Consider the following 17,661-nt stretch of genomic DNA (forward strand, 5'->3'; position numbering starts at 1 on the left):
AATTGTCAGTATTACAGATATTATTCTATAGGACAAATTAATAAATCTTTAATATTCTCATACCTGCACTGCATATGTCTGTACAGATTACTGTGCACGTAACAGCGGAATCCCGGCCAAACAAGTCACTCAGCTGAGTGCGCTCCTAGTATAATGGCAGTTGACATTGGACATATACGTCAACATATATGCCTAACTTGGAGTCAGGCCACAAAGGGTAACATCGAAGGAGGAGAATTCGATCCGGTGCTGTGGATTGAATTCGGCGTAGCTCAGTGGTCAGAGCGCTTGGTACGTAGAACCAAGGTCCCGGGTTCGATCCCCGGCGACGGAGCGATTTTTTCTCCTCAAATATTAATAGTCAATATTACAGATATTATTCTGTAAGACAAATTAATAAAACTATAATATAAACTTTCCTGCCTTACAAAAATTTTTCTTTCCGTTATTCATCTTTAATATCGCTATTGTACGTTTAATTCAGTTAAGATATTATTGTAAATATATATCATTGTGCCACAATATCATTGATGAAGTGTATTACTTAAAATTTACTGAAATAAATAATCATGACTCTTTTCCTATATTTGAGGAATTTATTTATATCATTCATATAAATCTGTTACAACTTTAACCTTGTAAGTTTATTAATATTTGTGAAGAAAAGTTCGCTCTGGCGCCGGGGATCGAACGCGGGTCCTTGGTTCTACGTAGCAAGTGCTCTAACCATTGAGCTATGCCGAAGCGAATTTTTTTCCTCTAAAATTAATTGTTACCGTAATAGACGTATTCTGTAGGACCAAAAAATTAATCTTTACGTAGATTCTTCGAGCAACAGTGCGTATTGCTGTGGAATCCCGGCCACCAAGTCACTCAACTGAGTGCACTCCTTGTACAATGGCAGTTGACTTAATATAAAAATTTCAACATGTCGAACTTGGAATCGGCCACAAAGGGGAAAAAAACTAGAAGAGAGGCATTCGATCCGGTACTGTACATTGAACTTCGGCTTAGCTGAATGGTTAGAGCGCTTGTTACGATCCCCGGCGCTGGAGCGGAGTTTTTCTCCTTTAATATTAATTTCGGAATATGTATGGTAAGACTTTCCTGTGTTAAATTTCAACGTACCTTGTTTACATGTTTCGACCTATTTATGGGTCATCTTCAGAACTGGTCGTTGTTGGTCTTGGCGCCACTTGTTCTGTTTCCTGTGAGGGTGTGTTCCTGTGGTATAGTGTAGAGTCAAAGAGTGTGTGTGTTTTGAAGTTGAGTTGTGTGTTGAGAATTTCGTTGGGGTGTGTTTTTGTGTCTGTATATTTCATATTGTTCTAGTGTGTTTAGTTTCTGGCTTTTTGGTTGGATGTGCAGTATTTCCATGTCTGTGTTGATGTCTCTGTGGGTTTGGTTAGCATTTGTGATGTGTTGTGCATGTGGAAGTGTTTTGTAACTGAAGACATTATTACGAAAACAACCCTTGTCAAAATTGCTATTTTTCAGGTAAATAATAAAAATAAATAGAACAACACATGTCAGCTGTTTCCGTACAACTGGTGTTTATCCTTGTGGCTATTGTACCTGATATGTGTCATTTTTTAAGGTCTATAAACATTTGAAATAGTAGCAAATGTGTCCTTAACTCAATTTCATTAAAAATGACTGGGGCAGTTTTTGTAATAATGGTTTCAATTTTGTTATGGCTGTGATGTGTTCTTTGTAACGTGTTCGAAACGATCTGCCAGTCTGTCCTATGTAGAAGTTGTTCCAGGTGTTACATTAGAGTTTGTATATGCCTGTGTGGTTGTATTTGTTTGTTTGTGTGTTGAGATGTTTTTATAGAGTGTTATTTGTTCTGTATGCGATGTTCTAATTTAATTTCTTGAATGAGGTTGCAATCTTGTGTGTGTTTTTATTTTCGTATGTTAGTGTGATATATTTTTTTGTGTTCTTGTTTTTGTGTTGTATTCTTATATTTTTGTGATTATGTTTTGTCTTACGTATTATGTTGTCTATTATGTTGGGGTTGTATCCGTTTTCTTGTGCTATGTATTTGATTGTGTTTAGCTCTTCGTTGTAATTTTGTTGGTTCATTGGTATGTTGAGTAGTAGTAGTATGTTGAATCAAATATAAATAATAAGAAGGAAAAGAAACTTGACTACATGGCTGCTTGGTTAATCTGTTGGGCCACCGCACGTCACTGTGTAGAGCATTATTTCAGAGACGTTTCTTCGAAGAACTTTTATTACAGTCTAAGGGTGAATGAATGATTACAGTTCTATTTTGACGACTATTTAAATGAAACGGTATTTAGTTTTGTATTTTTTTTCGTAGCAAAGTGTAAATCTATAGATATAGGTAGGTAGGTAGGTAGGTAGATAGATAGATGAATTTAATGTCATTCAGCGATTTACAGCCATAGACAACGTCAGAGTAGATATAATACATGGCTATTACAATATGAATAAATGTAAGAATAAAATAAAAAAAAAAATAAATATACAATCACCAGATAATCACTGAAACAGGGTAAAAGTTTTAAAAGAAATAGTATAAAATCAGGTTAAAATGTACAGATTTGTCAATTATATGAGGTTAAAAACAAATAGTATCTAAAACGTAATATTGCTAAAATCATTGACAATGTAAGATTGGATTTGCCATCAATGTCCTACTCGCCATCCTTCTGAAAGTAAGTAGCCTAAAATAATTTTTGCCCCACCTGACATGGGGATGGAGTTGATACCCGAAATTCCTGATCATGGTATTAAAATTAGCAAGTTTATTTTTTCATCTTTAGTAAGTTTGTGATATTGTTTGAGTAGTTTGTAAGTTACAATTTAAAGAAAAAATATACTACGAAATATTTTCCTATCTCTTTTAACGTTGCCGGTATATGTTAAAATCTCCAATAAATGAAATCAATATTGTAATATATTTTGGTAAATGATGACTCCCATATCACGCGTTCCGTGAGCATAGCATGAGCGTTACAGTAAAGAACTTTATAATCCAGTGCTTATCCTTTACGTAAAAGTTTGCAAACGCTGACGTATTACCACGGCGACCTTGATGACACAGCATGGTGTACATCCAGCTGAATCGTAATTAATTACAGTAGGAATTGTTGCTGCTGAAACATAGCTGTCGAAATTTTTAATAAAAGTAGGTATGTAAATATTGTGTATACAAATACCAAATATCATCTCTCTAGAACTCACTGTATCCTTTTCAGAAAATGGGAACATTGGTGAAATGCATTTTAGATAATATTGTGTTGAAACTGTCAATTTGGAAATGTTTCTAGTTAAAAGTAAATGAGTGACACTTTCTGAATTTTTTCAGTCGTGATGGATATAATAAAGACGGAACCAGATGTCGACCCTTTGGCTATACAAACAAGTGATGGCATAGATACGGAAGAGAAGAAGCCTTTATGTCAGGTAAACTGAAAGTCATTGCTATGCATTTTCTTAGATATTTGTCTGATATAAATCGCTTGATAGGTGGTTATCCTATTTCAAAAAAATGTCACATGTGAGATGTTTGTTTAAATCAATTTTTATTGGAGTCAGTGTCTCATCTCGCCGAATTGCATTTGTCTGTCAGTAGTTCCATCCATGTTAAATAACGCATATAGTTGATTTAGCGTCATTAAATAAAAATGCACGATGTACTCTAAGTAGACTGGTATTTTACACCCTTTCCCAAAAAGGGGATGTTTAACTTTAGTTCAAGTTATCTGATAAGACGTTCTCAGCAGATTTCAAGTTTTTCACAGAGTGAGCATTGAGTGTTTTTCAGTGCGTATTGAATTAATAACAGTTCTGCGTTCTTCACATTACATCGCATCGTGTGTTTCAAATTACTAAAATCGTTTCACTGACTAGAAAACAGAACGTTTGCACTCACATTACGTTGGACGTGTCATTTCACAGGTAATTTGCCACATATCTCTACAATTACCAATAGAATGCTTAAGTTTTAAAATGCATCTCCACAAAAATTCCATCAAATTCGCTTTGAAATTCGAACATTTTCTATTGCAAAATCGTCGGAACTCACTCAACCCTTGTTTCACCAGCAGTTGTTGTTCACGAGAAAGTACACTATATAGAAACTGTTATTTATTTGATTTACTTTTATTATGCTCAGTGGTATACAATTCACTTTTAAGAAATGTTGAGAAACTTAAAATTCGGCGTTTGGTGATTTTCGTACTAATAAGGCATACAATGTATCGATTTTCTTAACTTTATTTTATCCTGACTTTAGCTTGGTTGAAAATTAGTTACAATTGTTGGGAAAGGTAACACAGTCCAGCATGGGTAAACAGCTATCTACTTAGTCTTCATCTCTGTGAAATGTCATTTTCTGTGAAGTGATACACTACGTACTAGCTGACACAGGACATTTACAGGAATACTAATTAGAGCGTAAGATAGAGTGTGGGGAAAAAAAAGGGGGGGGGGAAAGAAACTTAAAGAAAGAATGTGTTTGAGTGGCTAATTGATTAGGTATGTCATTGGAGACAATAACTTTTACAACCAGTCTGCGTTCATTACGAACACGTATTCCATATTTACACAGTGGTTCCTTTCTGAAAAGAATTGTAATAGTTTGTTATTAGATGTAATTTTAGTCAGTTTGTAATATACTTTTGGTGCAGGGAAAATAAATGTATTTTATGAATATATAACAATGGCTGACTTAACTGCTTATATAACGAGTAGCGAGTACTGGGAAACTTTTCGAACTCTTATTTCAACATCTCCCACAGATATGCGTCACATTATGTGAGATGGAGACTATGCTATGAGTAGGAAAGAGTTCAGATATTAGTGCTGTGTTACCATGACCTACATGTGGAGCTACTCCATCTTGCTGGAACACTTGTTCGAATTCTAGACCACAAAAGTTAAAAAGCAACTGCAAGTTAGCCTGAAAACGGTTAATCACTTGTTTTCTGTAGGTACGTGAGGAATGCTGTTCTCTTTGAGGAATTGCAACGCACGAGTGATTTTGGTTCTAGTGCTTTATGGCCTTCCTGATTGCACTGCTTTATGGTTGTTTGTAGTTTCCATTTTTTATTTTATTCTTTAAACCTGTGCCTTCTATTCTCCAACTTCGAAAGTAATAATACGTACTAATTATTATTCTCCTGTACAGAAGAGAAAGAAATATATATATATATATATATATATATATATATATATATATATATATATATATATATGAACTCTGTTATTCAACACACAAATCTGCATAGACTGAACTGGAAAAAACGTGTTGCCAGAATGCCCTGTACACACTTGGCGAGTTCTCGCTATCACAGATCACACCTCGCTATGATCATCTATGCACTGCCTTCATGCAGAAAGCATTTATCTGATTATAGTAATCACTCGTTGGGGGAAATATTATAGGTTATGTATTTACGTATATTGTCGTACTTAAATATATAACCTGTAAGTATATTGTCGTACTTTACAAATTACGTACGAACGCTACGTTGAATCTGAGTATTCAGATGATGAGGAAATGGAGTTACATGAACATATTGTGTTAATGAAAAGAAAAAGTGGGGCTAAAATTAAAGCCATAAATATCTGAAAATCACATTGTATCTTACGTAAATTAGGGCGAGTTTTGGACACTGGTTTCGATTTGAATGATGATATGTTCAGGCATTATTTCAGGTTCAATGGACCACAGTTTTTTTTTTGCCAATCATGATATGATAAAGAATTCTTTGCTATATTCTTATTAAAATTACGTAAGTGTTAAGACATACAGATACATTATTTCAAATGTTTAATCAATACTATTAAATCTCATCAAAATAAAATATAGCCCTATTTATTTTCAGATAATCTGATATTTGTCTCCAGATTTCTTCTTTAAGTTTCGTGTTTTTATAGTTTTCATCCCGTGTATCATATAAATAGGCCTACAGGTGACATCGTACAAGTTCGATAAGTTTCTGATTGCAATTATCATCCATCTTTCCTCATTTTCAAATAAAAACAGTACAATTCATCTGTGATATCTTTTCTACATTCATTCGCAATAAAGAGTATAAATGTCAAACATCTTTGAAAAATGTGTCAAGAAAATTCGCTGAGCTACCGATTCCAGCGAGAAACTCGCGCGAGGTTTTTGCCTTGAGCGAGAATCTCTTCCAGTGTGTGGACGTCCATTAGATTCCATGTTATCAATCTTTGAATTTTCGCGCAACACTTTTCTCGCTGGCGAAAACTCTGCAAGTGTGTTACGGTCTAATATGTGCAATGATGATGATGATATATATGATAATTAAAAAGAAAAAAATAAATAAAAGTATTCCACATCTGTGAAGTAACGGTTAGCGCGTCTGACCGCGAAATCAGGTGGCCCGGCTTCGATTCCCGGTCGGGGCAAGTTACTTGGTTGAAGTTTTTTTCCGGGGTTTTCCCTCAACCTAATATGAGCAAATGCTGGGTAACTTTCGGTGCTGGATCCTTGACTCATTTCACCGGCATTATCACCTTCATCTTATTCAGACGCTAAACAACCTAAGATGTTGATAAAGTGTCGTAAAATAACTTACTAAAAAATAAGAACAGTTGCTTTACATTTTCTTTACCGCAACTGATAGGTTATAAAGATGTAGTTCTTATGTGTATGAAACGCAATATGTTTGTCATAGAATAATTTTAAGCAAGTACATGCATTATTTATGACTTTTTGTGCTCTACAGGAAAGAAATTTTTTAGATCTGGGCATGAATGCAGAACGTGTGAACCACAGCTGTGATTTACCATCAGGGATTAAAGTTGAGGAAACTGCAATGCCAACTAATTTTGTAGCGGTTAAGTGTAAAGCTGAGGTGAGTAGAGTTTGCGAGGTCTGATATTTGTCTTGTAGTTCATTCTCTATACAACTATATTCACTGTAGCTTTTCATTCACAAGTTGTATAAGTTCAGTTATACTTGAATCAGCATATTTGGGATAAAAGCTCAAACACGTCGAAACTTTTATTTAGATAGGGATATTTCTTCGAAACAAAATATTTTTGCTAATATTCTTCTGCGAGATATGAATTATGACGTTCCATGCTATAGCTTGAAGCCAGGACTTCATTCGGATAGCAATAAACATGGAGCAATAAACATGGATATACAACTTTTTAACTCTTTGGAAAGTTAAAAAAAAATGACTTAAGCTGAATAACATTGAGAACAGGCGACCAGGTTGGCGAGTTGGTATAGCGCTGGCCTTCTATTCCCAAGGTTGCGGGTTCGATCTCGGGTCAGGTCGATGCTTAAATGCGACAGGCTCGATCGATGTCAGTAGATTTACTGGGATGTAAAAGAACTCCTGCGGGACAAAATTCCGGCACATCCGGCGACGATGATATAACCTCTGCAGTTGCGAGCGTCGTTAAATAAAACATAACATTTCAACATTCAGAACAATCTTATCAGTAATACCAACATAACTTTGGTGACATCACGAAAGTTTCACGCTAGTATCACTCACGCTATGTCTTCCATAGGTTAGGTTAGTTTAGCCTTTTGTTATACCTAGCATATACGAATCTATATGAAAAGTTAAGTTAGGTTAGTTTAGGCTTTTGTTATACCTTGCATCGACGAATCTATAACAAAGTTAGGTTAGGTTAGTTTAGGCTTTTGTTATACCTTGCATAGACGAATCTATAACAAAAGTCAGGTTAGCTTAGTTTAGGCTTTTGTTATATCTTGCATAGACGAATCTATAACAAAGTTAGGTTAGGTTAGTTTAGACTTTTGTTATATATTGCATAGACGAATCTATAACAAAAGTTAGGTTGGGTTAGTTTAGGCTTTTGTTATACCTTGCATAAACGATTCTATAACAAAGTTAGGTTAGGTTAGGTTAGTTTAGGCTTTTGTTGTGTCTTGTATATAGCAATCTTTGCAGGATTTTGAAAGCATGGTGATATTGTTGAGTGATGTTGCCTGTACTGGCTAGCGAAATTGGGACGTTACTTTTTGGAAACTGTGTGTCTGTTTCATTACTATTTGTTATGTTTCACTATTTTTCAGTGGTTATTGAATTAATACAAATTTCGCGTTCTTCACATTACATCGTAATGTGTGTTTTAGTCCCTACGTTTCTTTCCTTCATTAGTAATCACAACATTTGCACTTCCATTACCACACACCTCTTATATCAGATTAATTTAGTCCTGTTACACTTCCGAACAATTTTTTTTTTTTAAATATATCGGCACAAAAATCCTTAAATATTCAAATCCCTCTCCACCAAAAAAAAAAAAAAAAAAAAAAAAAAAAAAATCCTTACAAATTCAACCATTTTCACTTTCAAAATCACGGGAACAAATTCACCGCTAGTTTGACCCAAATTCTTTTGCGAATATTATTCTGGGAGTTGTAACGTTTCATGCTATAGTACGAAGATAGGAGTTCTTTCGAATAGTAATAAAGACGGGTATAACAATTTTTTAATTCCTTGGGAAGTTAAAAGTTGTGAATTAAGCTCAGTGACCTTAGAATTAGTCAGTAGTACATGAATGACCCGTGGAATAACGGCTAGCGCGTCTGGCCGCGAAACCAAATGCCCCGGGTTCGATTCCCGGTTGGGGCAAGTTACCTCGAAGTTCTTTCCGGGGTTTTTCCTCAATCCATTATGAGGAAATGCTGGGTATCTTTCGATGTTGGATCCCGGACTTATTTCACCGGCATTATCTCCTTCATCTTATTCAGACGCTAAATAACGTAGATGTTGATAAAGCGTCGTAAAATAACCTACTAAAAAAATGAACAACACCTTTACCATCAGTGAAGATACATAACGACTCAGTTTCTTGGCGTACAGTAATTATCCCCAATATAATGAGTTTCCAGATTTCTTTATTAGTTTTGCCTTACTTTATAGTTCACACTTTCCTTCATAACTATTTTATAGCTAAAGAATTCAATATCAAGCAATCAATCAACCAACGATATCTGCCCCTAGGTGGTGTCTTACTACAAATAATTTTACTTGATGTAAATGTATTTTCATTTTCGTTCTGCACAGAAACTCAGTGTTCGAGTTTTCCAGTTACAGGTTCGCTGTCTCTTTTCTGTTTTCTCTTATTTTTCAGGATGAGTCGTCTTATTTGGACACTGTGAAGGAAGAGCACATGCTGGAAGTAATGTCATCGGAAGAAAGGTGAGTGCTATGTGCGAAGTTTTACTAAACATACAGTATATATTCTATACCAATCTATATCACAGACACACTCATTGCTAAAACTCCAGTTGTGAACGAAATTCCTCCATGGAAATGGGTGATTCCAGAACATAGCGTATAAATTCCAGGAAATCATTCCAAAAATGATCCTCCATACATTCTTAAGTCAGATTCCATGGAACTACTCTGCAGCACATATAAGGATCACCTTCAAATTTATACAGATGGATCTCTAAATCCTTATAATGGTTCATCAGGAGCAGGATATTATATTCCACAATATCAAGAAAGTTATTTCATACCATGTTCATCCTCCTCCAGTCTTGACACTGAATTGCTAGCTATTGATGCTGCTCTTCAGTGTGTTACTCAAATTTCTGAAAAATCTATTTGCATACTTACCGACTCCAAGGGGGGCTATATTTAATATAATCAAACATGTACCAGGCTCAGGATGTATCTAAATTGGTGTCAAATATTTCGGGGATGTGTTCGTAACACAAAAACATTACAAAAGGTTCATATGAACATTGGTCTCAAAATAATTTATTTCAGAGTTACAAGACAAAATTTAATGTTACAAAAATTGCTCGGAGTGGCTTCCTCCTGATTCGCTGTGTCCCCTAAACCTGCGTTACATGCTCTGGCGTACTCTGTTGAAAATTCCTGGAGTGTTTCGTATTTCGTGAAATCCAGTTTGGATACGTTCTCAGAATATCAACATTAAGTACAGGAGTCGCATAAACCAGGGACTTCAAATGTCCCCAGACGAAGAAATCCATTGATTCAAATCAGGCGATCGAGCAGGCCATGCAATGAATCCCCTTCGTCCAATACATCTTTGGGGAAATCGATCATTAAAAAAATTACGAACTATCAGACTGAAATGAGCTGGAGCAGCATCGTGTTAAAACACATTCATTGGATGACGTCCAGAAGCACATCATCAATTAAATTATGCAAATCATTTCGTTCTGTTCACTCACAGAATACATTTTCTTCTGATTTCTTTGCTCTACAAAATACAAACAAACAAAAAAACCACCAAACAATCAGCGGTCAATGAAGGGACAAATCCATTAATAACTCCCTAACGAATGGTTTTCGGACCCGTGTTCTTATTGACTTTTTTAATTGTTTTTATGTTAAGAACACGTCCCCGAAATATTTGACACCAATTTAGATACACCCTGTATTTAATATAATTAAATATGTACCAAACCTGTACGCACATAGAATTATTCCAATTCAGAAACAACTAAGTAAACTAAAAGAACTCCAAAAGGAAATAACATTTTAATGGATACCTACTCATTGTGGTATACCTGGAAACGAGAAAATCGATAATATTGCAAGACAGCCCACATATTTGCAACCAAGACCTCTTCAAGTGATATCTCTATCCAGTGCTTTTGCTTCAGTAAAGTCTCATTTTATGAACCTATGGATCAACAATTGGCTCTCTTCTCACAAAGGAAAAATTTTACAGTCTGTACAAAAGAAACCAAATGACCTGTAAATGTACAAAAACTTGCCCAGACATGTTCAAACATTTCTAAACACAGGTCACATTGTCACACAATTGTACCTACACCGATTTCACATATCTGATAATCCTACTTGTTTCTGGTGTAATAATCATGATGAAGATCTGGAACACATTCTTCTATACTGTCCATCCATAAACCACAAAAGAAGTGAATTAAAATCAGCAGTACCAGTTGCAGAAGACACAGCCCTGCAGTATATATTGACTACACCCTTGCATAGTAATAATAATGTCTTTAATCAAACTGCCTTCCGTATGACGTAATAAAATTCGTGTTTTAATTAGGCCTATCTATACAGAGATGGCTTCACTGTGTAGCAACATGTCACGCTGTGAATACATAAGCATTGGTATATACTGTAGCTGTCCCCACTGTTACTGTTAAATTAAATTATGATTTCAGCAGATAATGAAAATGTATTTATATTATAATAATAAGAGAAAAGTGCAGTACATTTAATTAACATTGTTAAACCTGTATTTCGCAATTGGCATTACTGAGTAATAACATCGAATTTCTTTATTGCAGTAATCGATATTTATCTACGAGTATTTCAAATTCACAATGTCTGAATAGGTAAAGTATTCGTTAATAAATAATTATTAACATTTTGTGATCGAATTTTAGGGATATTTATTCTTACATTTTTATTTTATTTACGAAATAGTCCTAATATAGGCCACTCGATGTCTGAGATTTCCCAGATAAATCCACTCGCGAAGTTAAACCTGTATTTCACAATTGGCATTACTGAATAATAACATCGAATTTCTTTATTGCAGTAATCGATATTTATCTACGAGTATTTCAACTTCACAATGTCTGAATAGGTTAAGTATTCGTTAATAAACAATTATTAACATTTTGTGATCGAATTTTAGGGATATATTATTTACATTTTAATTTTATTCACGAAATAGTCCTAATAAATGGCACTCGATGTCTGAGATTTCCCAGATAAACATCAGACCTCTCGTGACATTACTACAGATAGTTTCTTTTTCCCATTTTAGCAATGCATCTACCCATGACAGTAGTAATTCATTGGAGTGGGACGCTATTGCAGATGAAGAGGATGTGATACCACAGCAGATTGGAAATAATTATGTTTCCTTGGAGAAACCTACTAGCAAGAGCTCAGTTCAATGCTTTAATAATGACGAACGGTTCAGAATGGAAGCGAGGGTTCAAACTAGCAGTCACAGAAACGATTGTTCAGTGGGTAGTGAAGCAGGCGGTAGTTCAAACGAGCCTAGGAACAGTGACAGGGTTTTGGCTCCCAGTTACCAATTATGGCCTCATACGGGTGACAACTCATTCGAATGCGGTTACTGTGGAATGTGTTTCACACGATCGGGGTCTTTGAACACGCATGCTCGCGCGCACAGAGGTGAGAAGCTGTTCAAATGTAAGGATTGTGGGAAATGCTTCGCTCAGTCTTCACACTTAAATATGCACATACGGCTGCATACTGGCGGAATACCCTTTAAATGTGACGCGTGCGGAAAGTGTTTCCAATACTTGTCAAATTTAAAAACGCATCTTCGAATGCACACCGGTGAGAAACCGTTCAAATGTAACGTTTGTGAAAAGTCTTTCCCCTACCAGGCCAGTCTGAAATCACACGCACGCATCCACACTGGCGAAAGACCGTTCAAATGCGACATCTGTGGAAAATGTTTCACGCAATCGGGACCACTGAAAAAACATGTCCAGCTGCATGGCTCTGTGAAACCATCGTAATATGATATTTGTATTTACGGTCTTGCAAATACCGCTTGTATAGTTTTTATACGAGATTTGTCCAGTGTTGGAACAGAAAACGTTCTAATAAACCATCCATAAGCGATTGATGAATAATAATAAAACGCTGGAATTGCTTGGCAGTAGTTAACACAGCAAAACCCCAGTTTAAGTGTTGTGTGTAAATAGACAAAAAAAAATGGCCGCCTTTTAATAGCTGTTCGTATCGATTGTCATTTTATGTTCGAACATGCCGTAATGTAGTAATTATATATCTGGTAGCAGCCCTTTAACAGATCTCGTTAAAATACACCTATTCATTAAAGTTCAGGTGTTCCACCAATCGGAAAACACCATTGTAGCAATATGAAAGCGCAAGTATCGATTATTCTCGGATATGCAATCGAAAGACAACTAGCGAAACGTCACTGAGGCTGGAAATCCAATACTGTCGCAGAAGGTTATGTTCTGTTACTATAATAATTAGCGTTAATTGTAAATAATATTAAAATAAATTCAATTTGTCATCTCGTTTTTCAATGTCTAAATCAATTTCAAGGTTATGTCAAGATTAATGTTCATTTTACTCTCTAGATTATATCAAAGTCAATGACATTTCTTTTTCGGAAAAAATCAATACTTTCGCGTCTGCGCACATCTCACAATTTATGAGGTAGGCTATTGCACTCACATAACAATAACATGAATACTTATGAATAATTTCAAGTTAGAAATATGGTCGAGCATAAAAAGTCGTATGAAACTTGCCTATAATGGTAATTAAGACGCTCGTATGAAAATTATGAAACTCGCTTGCACTCTTTTCATAAACATACTCGCGTCTTAATTACTATCATTATAGGCTCGTTGCATAATGTACTATTATGATGGTGGTTGCCTTGTAACAAAAACAAAGACCACAGAATAATTAGAATAATGTTGCAATGGCGCTAGTCTCTTATCAAAATATGACATTGTAATCGATCAGGCCCAGTTGTATTATCGACTGGTTGGCGAATTGGTATAGCGCTGGCCTTCTATGCCGAAGGTTGCGGATTCGATCCCGGGCCAGGTCGATGGCATTTAAGTGTGCTTAAATGCGACAGGCTCAATGTCAGTAAATTGTCAGTACTGGCTTGTAAAAGAAGTCCTGCAGGACAAAATTCCGGCACATCGGGCGACGCTGATATAACTTCTGAAGTTGCGAACGTCGTTAAATAAAACATAACATTTGTATTATCGATACTTAGCGTTGCACACTAGCGCACTCTATCGGATTTTATAGAGAATCTCAGTTATTCTGTTATCTTTCGTAATAAAATAATGACTTAGCTGTGTGACAGTTATACATGACGTTTGTAGTGATTAGTAAGAAATTTACACATTTACGCGCTATTCACTGTGTATAAGACAGATAAAGGTCTGGATAAGACTTTGTATTAGTAATGTCGTAAGTATATTTATTTTATTTATTCTCGAAAGGTATTCCCATGTTCACAGTTTTTTTTACTTGGTTATTTAATGACGCTGTATGAACTACCAGGTTATTTAGTGTCGATGGGATTAGTGATAGCGAGATTGAATTTGGCGAGATGAGGATTCGCATAGATTACCTGGCATTTGCCTTACGGCTCAGGGAAACTTCGGAAATAACCAACCAGATAATGAGCCCAAGCGGGAATCGAACCTAAGCCCGAGTGCAAATCCGGATCAGCAAGCAAGCACTTCAGCCGACTGAGTTATGCCAGTGGCTTCGTCTTCATAGTGACGTGCCATTGGTCAGTGTCGTTTATTGACAAGAATGTTTTGCTTTCAGTTCAACATACAATAAATGTAGGATATACTGGAGACTGGATTGAAATCTGTAAGTGGATGCACGTGTTATGCGCCTACTGTAAAAAAGAATTTTATACAGTCAGTCCAGATCTTTATATACACACAGGAGAAACAGCATTCAAATATGGTGATTGTGAAACATTTCTCGAAATCATCATTGTTCTGAAAACTTATGCAGCAAGAAACAATTCAATGTTCATCTGTCCAGAAAGTGTTTTCTGAAGAGAACTTTGTTAAAATAAACATGCATAGGAAGAAACTGACTTCATAACTTTCAATTATTTGTACAGCGTTCCTCTAAATCAATGAGAACTTCCCATGCAGTTAAGATCCAAATATTTTTGTGTTGAAAATATTTCGAAGTACTGGTATAACTTAAGTGTCACGCATTCCTACATACATGCTACAATCATGGTTTTCTGCCCAAGAGTATATCCTTCACTGCAAATCTAGCATTCCAATCTTCTCTCTTTTCCGTCTTCTACTTCGTGTTTGTATACGATCCATATATGTCTTAATGTTGTCTGTCATCTGATATCTTCTTCCGCCTCGAACATCTCTCCCGTTCACCAGTCCTTCTAATGCATCCTTCACTAGGCGTTTCTTCTTAGTCGGTGACCTAGGCAATTACTTTTTCTTTTCCTAATCTGTTATTTCTTCATCCACTCTTTCTAGCACAGCTTCGTTTCTTATTTTGTCTGTCTATACTACAATGTATTCAAATGCTGTAGCTCCGTAATGTGATTCCGAAAAAAATAAACTAATAAGAAAGAAGTGGATATACTGATCATTAGAGTTACTGGAACAGGCCTATATGACATCACCAAAGACGAAATCAGGTGCTTGCTGGAAATAAGTGATATTACGTGTTAAATTCGAAGTACGATAATTATTGCATATGACATAATAATGCTTACATTATTCTTACACAAAGTGCATTCATTTTCAAGCACTTCTGCCTTCACGGCTAAAATATTCATAATCATAATCATTTATTGCATCCTCTGATCATATACATGATTTGGGAAATGTCATATTACAAATTAATAATTAATTACATAATATACATAAAAGTAATACCTATAATTAAAAATCAACACACATACAAATTTACAAAACTTGGGACGTGATTGAAGAAAACTACAGATTGGTCAATTTCAGCTATAAGTTCTGTTTGAAGTATGTCTTGAAGTCATTTCATTTAGTAGCCTGCAGTCAATTTCAACCATCGAGTCATTCATGAGAAAACATCCTTCTCGAAGTCAGGATCTGGAAAAGAGGAAGTAAAATTTTTTGAAGTAAGGCTTTCTTTTTTTATTCAGTTATGACAATTTTCAATAAATTCGTTCATACTGTAAAAGCAGTTTTTGATTAAAATTTTATAAAGGGCTTTCTTAAATTTCTGATGTGCAGATATTTCTTTAAGATAACTTGGTAGGCCATTATACATAAGAAGACCAGCATGAATGAAACTTTTTTTATATAGAGTTGTGTTAAAACTTTCAATAAAAATATTATCTTTATTTCTTGTATTGTACTGGTGTATGTCTGAATTTGTAGAAAGCTATACAAATTGTATTTCATAAAATTTAGGGTTTCATAAATATAAATGCAGGGCAATGGAAGAATGGTCTGCAACTGGTAGTTTGAGGCACTTGAACTATGGCTCTAATAGCTCTCTTTTGTAGTTTAAATATTTGGATTGCATTAGGTGAATTACTCCAGAAGGTTATATCATATGTTAAGATAGAGTGAAAGTATGCAAAGTACAATGTGCGAGCAGATTCAATAGATGATGCTCTTATTAGTAATCGCAAGGCAAAGCAAATTTTACTTAATTTCTTCCCTAGTTCCTGAAGGTGTACGGACAAATAAATAAATATTTATCAACTTGGTGACGATGCTAAGTGACATAATCTCTAATACTTACTTACTTACTTACAAATGGCTTTTAAGGAACCCTCACATAAGCCCGCCACCGGTCCCTATCCTGTGCAAGATTAATCCAGTCTCTATCATCATACCCCACCTCCCTCAAATCCATTTTAATATTATCCTCCCATCTACGTCTCGGCCTCCCTAAAGGTCTTTTTCCGTCCGGCCTCCCAACTAACACTCTATATGCATTTCTGTATTCGCCCATACGTGCTACATGCCCTGCCCATCTCAAACGTCTCGATTTTAAGTTCCTAATTATGTCAGGTGAAGAATACAATGCGTGCAGTTCTGTGTTGTGTAACTTTGTCCATTCTCCTGTAACTTCATCCCGCTTAGCCCCAAATATTTTCCTAAGCACCTTATTCTCAAACACCCTTAACCTGTGTTCCTCTATCAAAGTGAGAGTCCAAGTTTCACAACCATACAGAAGAACCGGTAATATAACTGTTTTATAAATTCTGTAATCTCTAATAGTTACAGAAATGTGTTTTGCATGGAAAATAGTTTCTCATTTATCTATTTCCTTTACTTATCGACATCCATCTGCCCATGTAGGTGTCCTCTCTCACTTTAAACTAAGTCTGTTAACCCTTAAGTACTATGGATCATCTCCTAGACCGCTCCCTGTTTTCACCCTTCTCTATTTATCTTCAAGTCAATTGCTCCGTTGCTTTATCTACCTTTCACTTTGGATGAAATCTGCATGACGAGAACGCCACGCGGTTTATCTCTATCTTTTATCAAGCGGTATTCAGTTCAGTTTGAAGCGGTCTCACTGACGTACTATAGTCATTTCGTGCGTTTATTTCACTTAGTACATGTTTTCGTTATTTCTTTTAATTTTCTGGATTGTTGTGTGGTATAACTGTCATTTCTACATGTAAACAAGGAGGGAAAAGCAGGACCTTCTAGGCAATGTTTGAAGAGGGAAAACAAACATTCATGCTTTCCATGTGAGGTTACTATTTGCTTGGAGTGCTCCAGGAAAATTTGTGTGAGGTATTTACACGAAGATTGAGTGGCCCTATGAAGGAGTGCAGTGTTATAAAAAGTGTTATGCTCTTTAATTTTTGGAAAACTGGAGAATGAAAAGTAAAACAGTTATATTACCGGTTGTTCTGTATGACTGTGAAACTAGGACTCTCACTTTGAGAACGGAACAGAGATTAAGGGTGTCTGAGGATAAGGTGCTTAGGAAAATATTTGGGGCTAAGAGGGATGAAATTAAAGGAGAATGGAGAAAGTTACACAACGCAAAAACTGCATGCATTGTATTGTCATAACTAGGAACATTAAATCCAGACGTTTGAGATGGGCAGGGCATGTAGCACGTATGAGCGAATCCAGAAATGCATATAGAGCGTTAGTTGGGAGTC

The 17,661-nt window shown here is 35.6% G+C and overlaps 1 protein-coding gene across 2 annotated transcripts; it reads left to right on the plus strand.

Moving 5' to 3' along the window:
• Positions 1–3,071: 3,071 nt before the first annotated feature.
• LOC138691951 (zinc finger protein 723-like) lies at positions 3,072–16,365 on the plus strand. Of its 2 annotated transcripts, none has more exons than XM_069814620.1 (5): positions 3,072–3,160; positions 3,341–3,438; positions 6,735–6,863; positions 9,130–9,197; positions 11,782–16,365. In XM_069814620.1, the coding sequence occupies exons 2-5, from the start codon at positions 3,346–3,348 to the stop codon at positions 12,509–12,511; spliced, it is 1,020 nt and encodes a 339-aa protein (XP_069670721.1). In that variant the 5' UTR covers positions 3,072–3,160; positions 3,341–3,345; the 3' UTR covers positions 12,512–16,365. The 2 variants fall into 2 exon arrangements, with proteins under 2 accessions (XP_069670721.1, XP_069670722.1); XM_069814621.1 differs by having other exon boundaries at positions 3,104–3,164.
• The last annotated feature ends 1,296 nt before the right edge of the window (positions 16,366–17,661 follow it).

Source organism: Periplaneta americana, chromosome 16, assembly GCF_040183065.1.
Source record: "Periplaneta americana isolate PAMFEO1 chromosome 16, P.americana_PAMFEO1_priV1, whole genome shotgun sequence".
Classification (NCBI taxonomy): domain Eukaryota; kingdom Metazoa; phylum Arthropoda; class Insecta; order Blattodea; family Blattidae; genus Periplaneta; species Periplaneta americana.

Coding starts and splice junctions, on each gene's coding strand:
- LOC138691951 (XM_069814620.1), top strand. CDS start 3,346: ATGGATATAATAAAGACGGAACCAGATGTCGACCCTTTGGCTATACAA. Junction 3,439..6,734: donor AGAAGAAGCCTTTATGTCAG/GTAAACTGAAAG, acceptor TGTGCTCTACAG/GAAAGAAATTTTTTAGATCT. Junction 9,198..11,781: donor GTAATGTCATCGGAAGAAAG/GTGAGTGCTATG, acceptor TTCCCATTTTAG/CAATGCATCTACCCATGACA.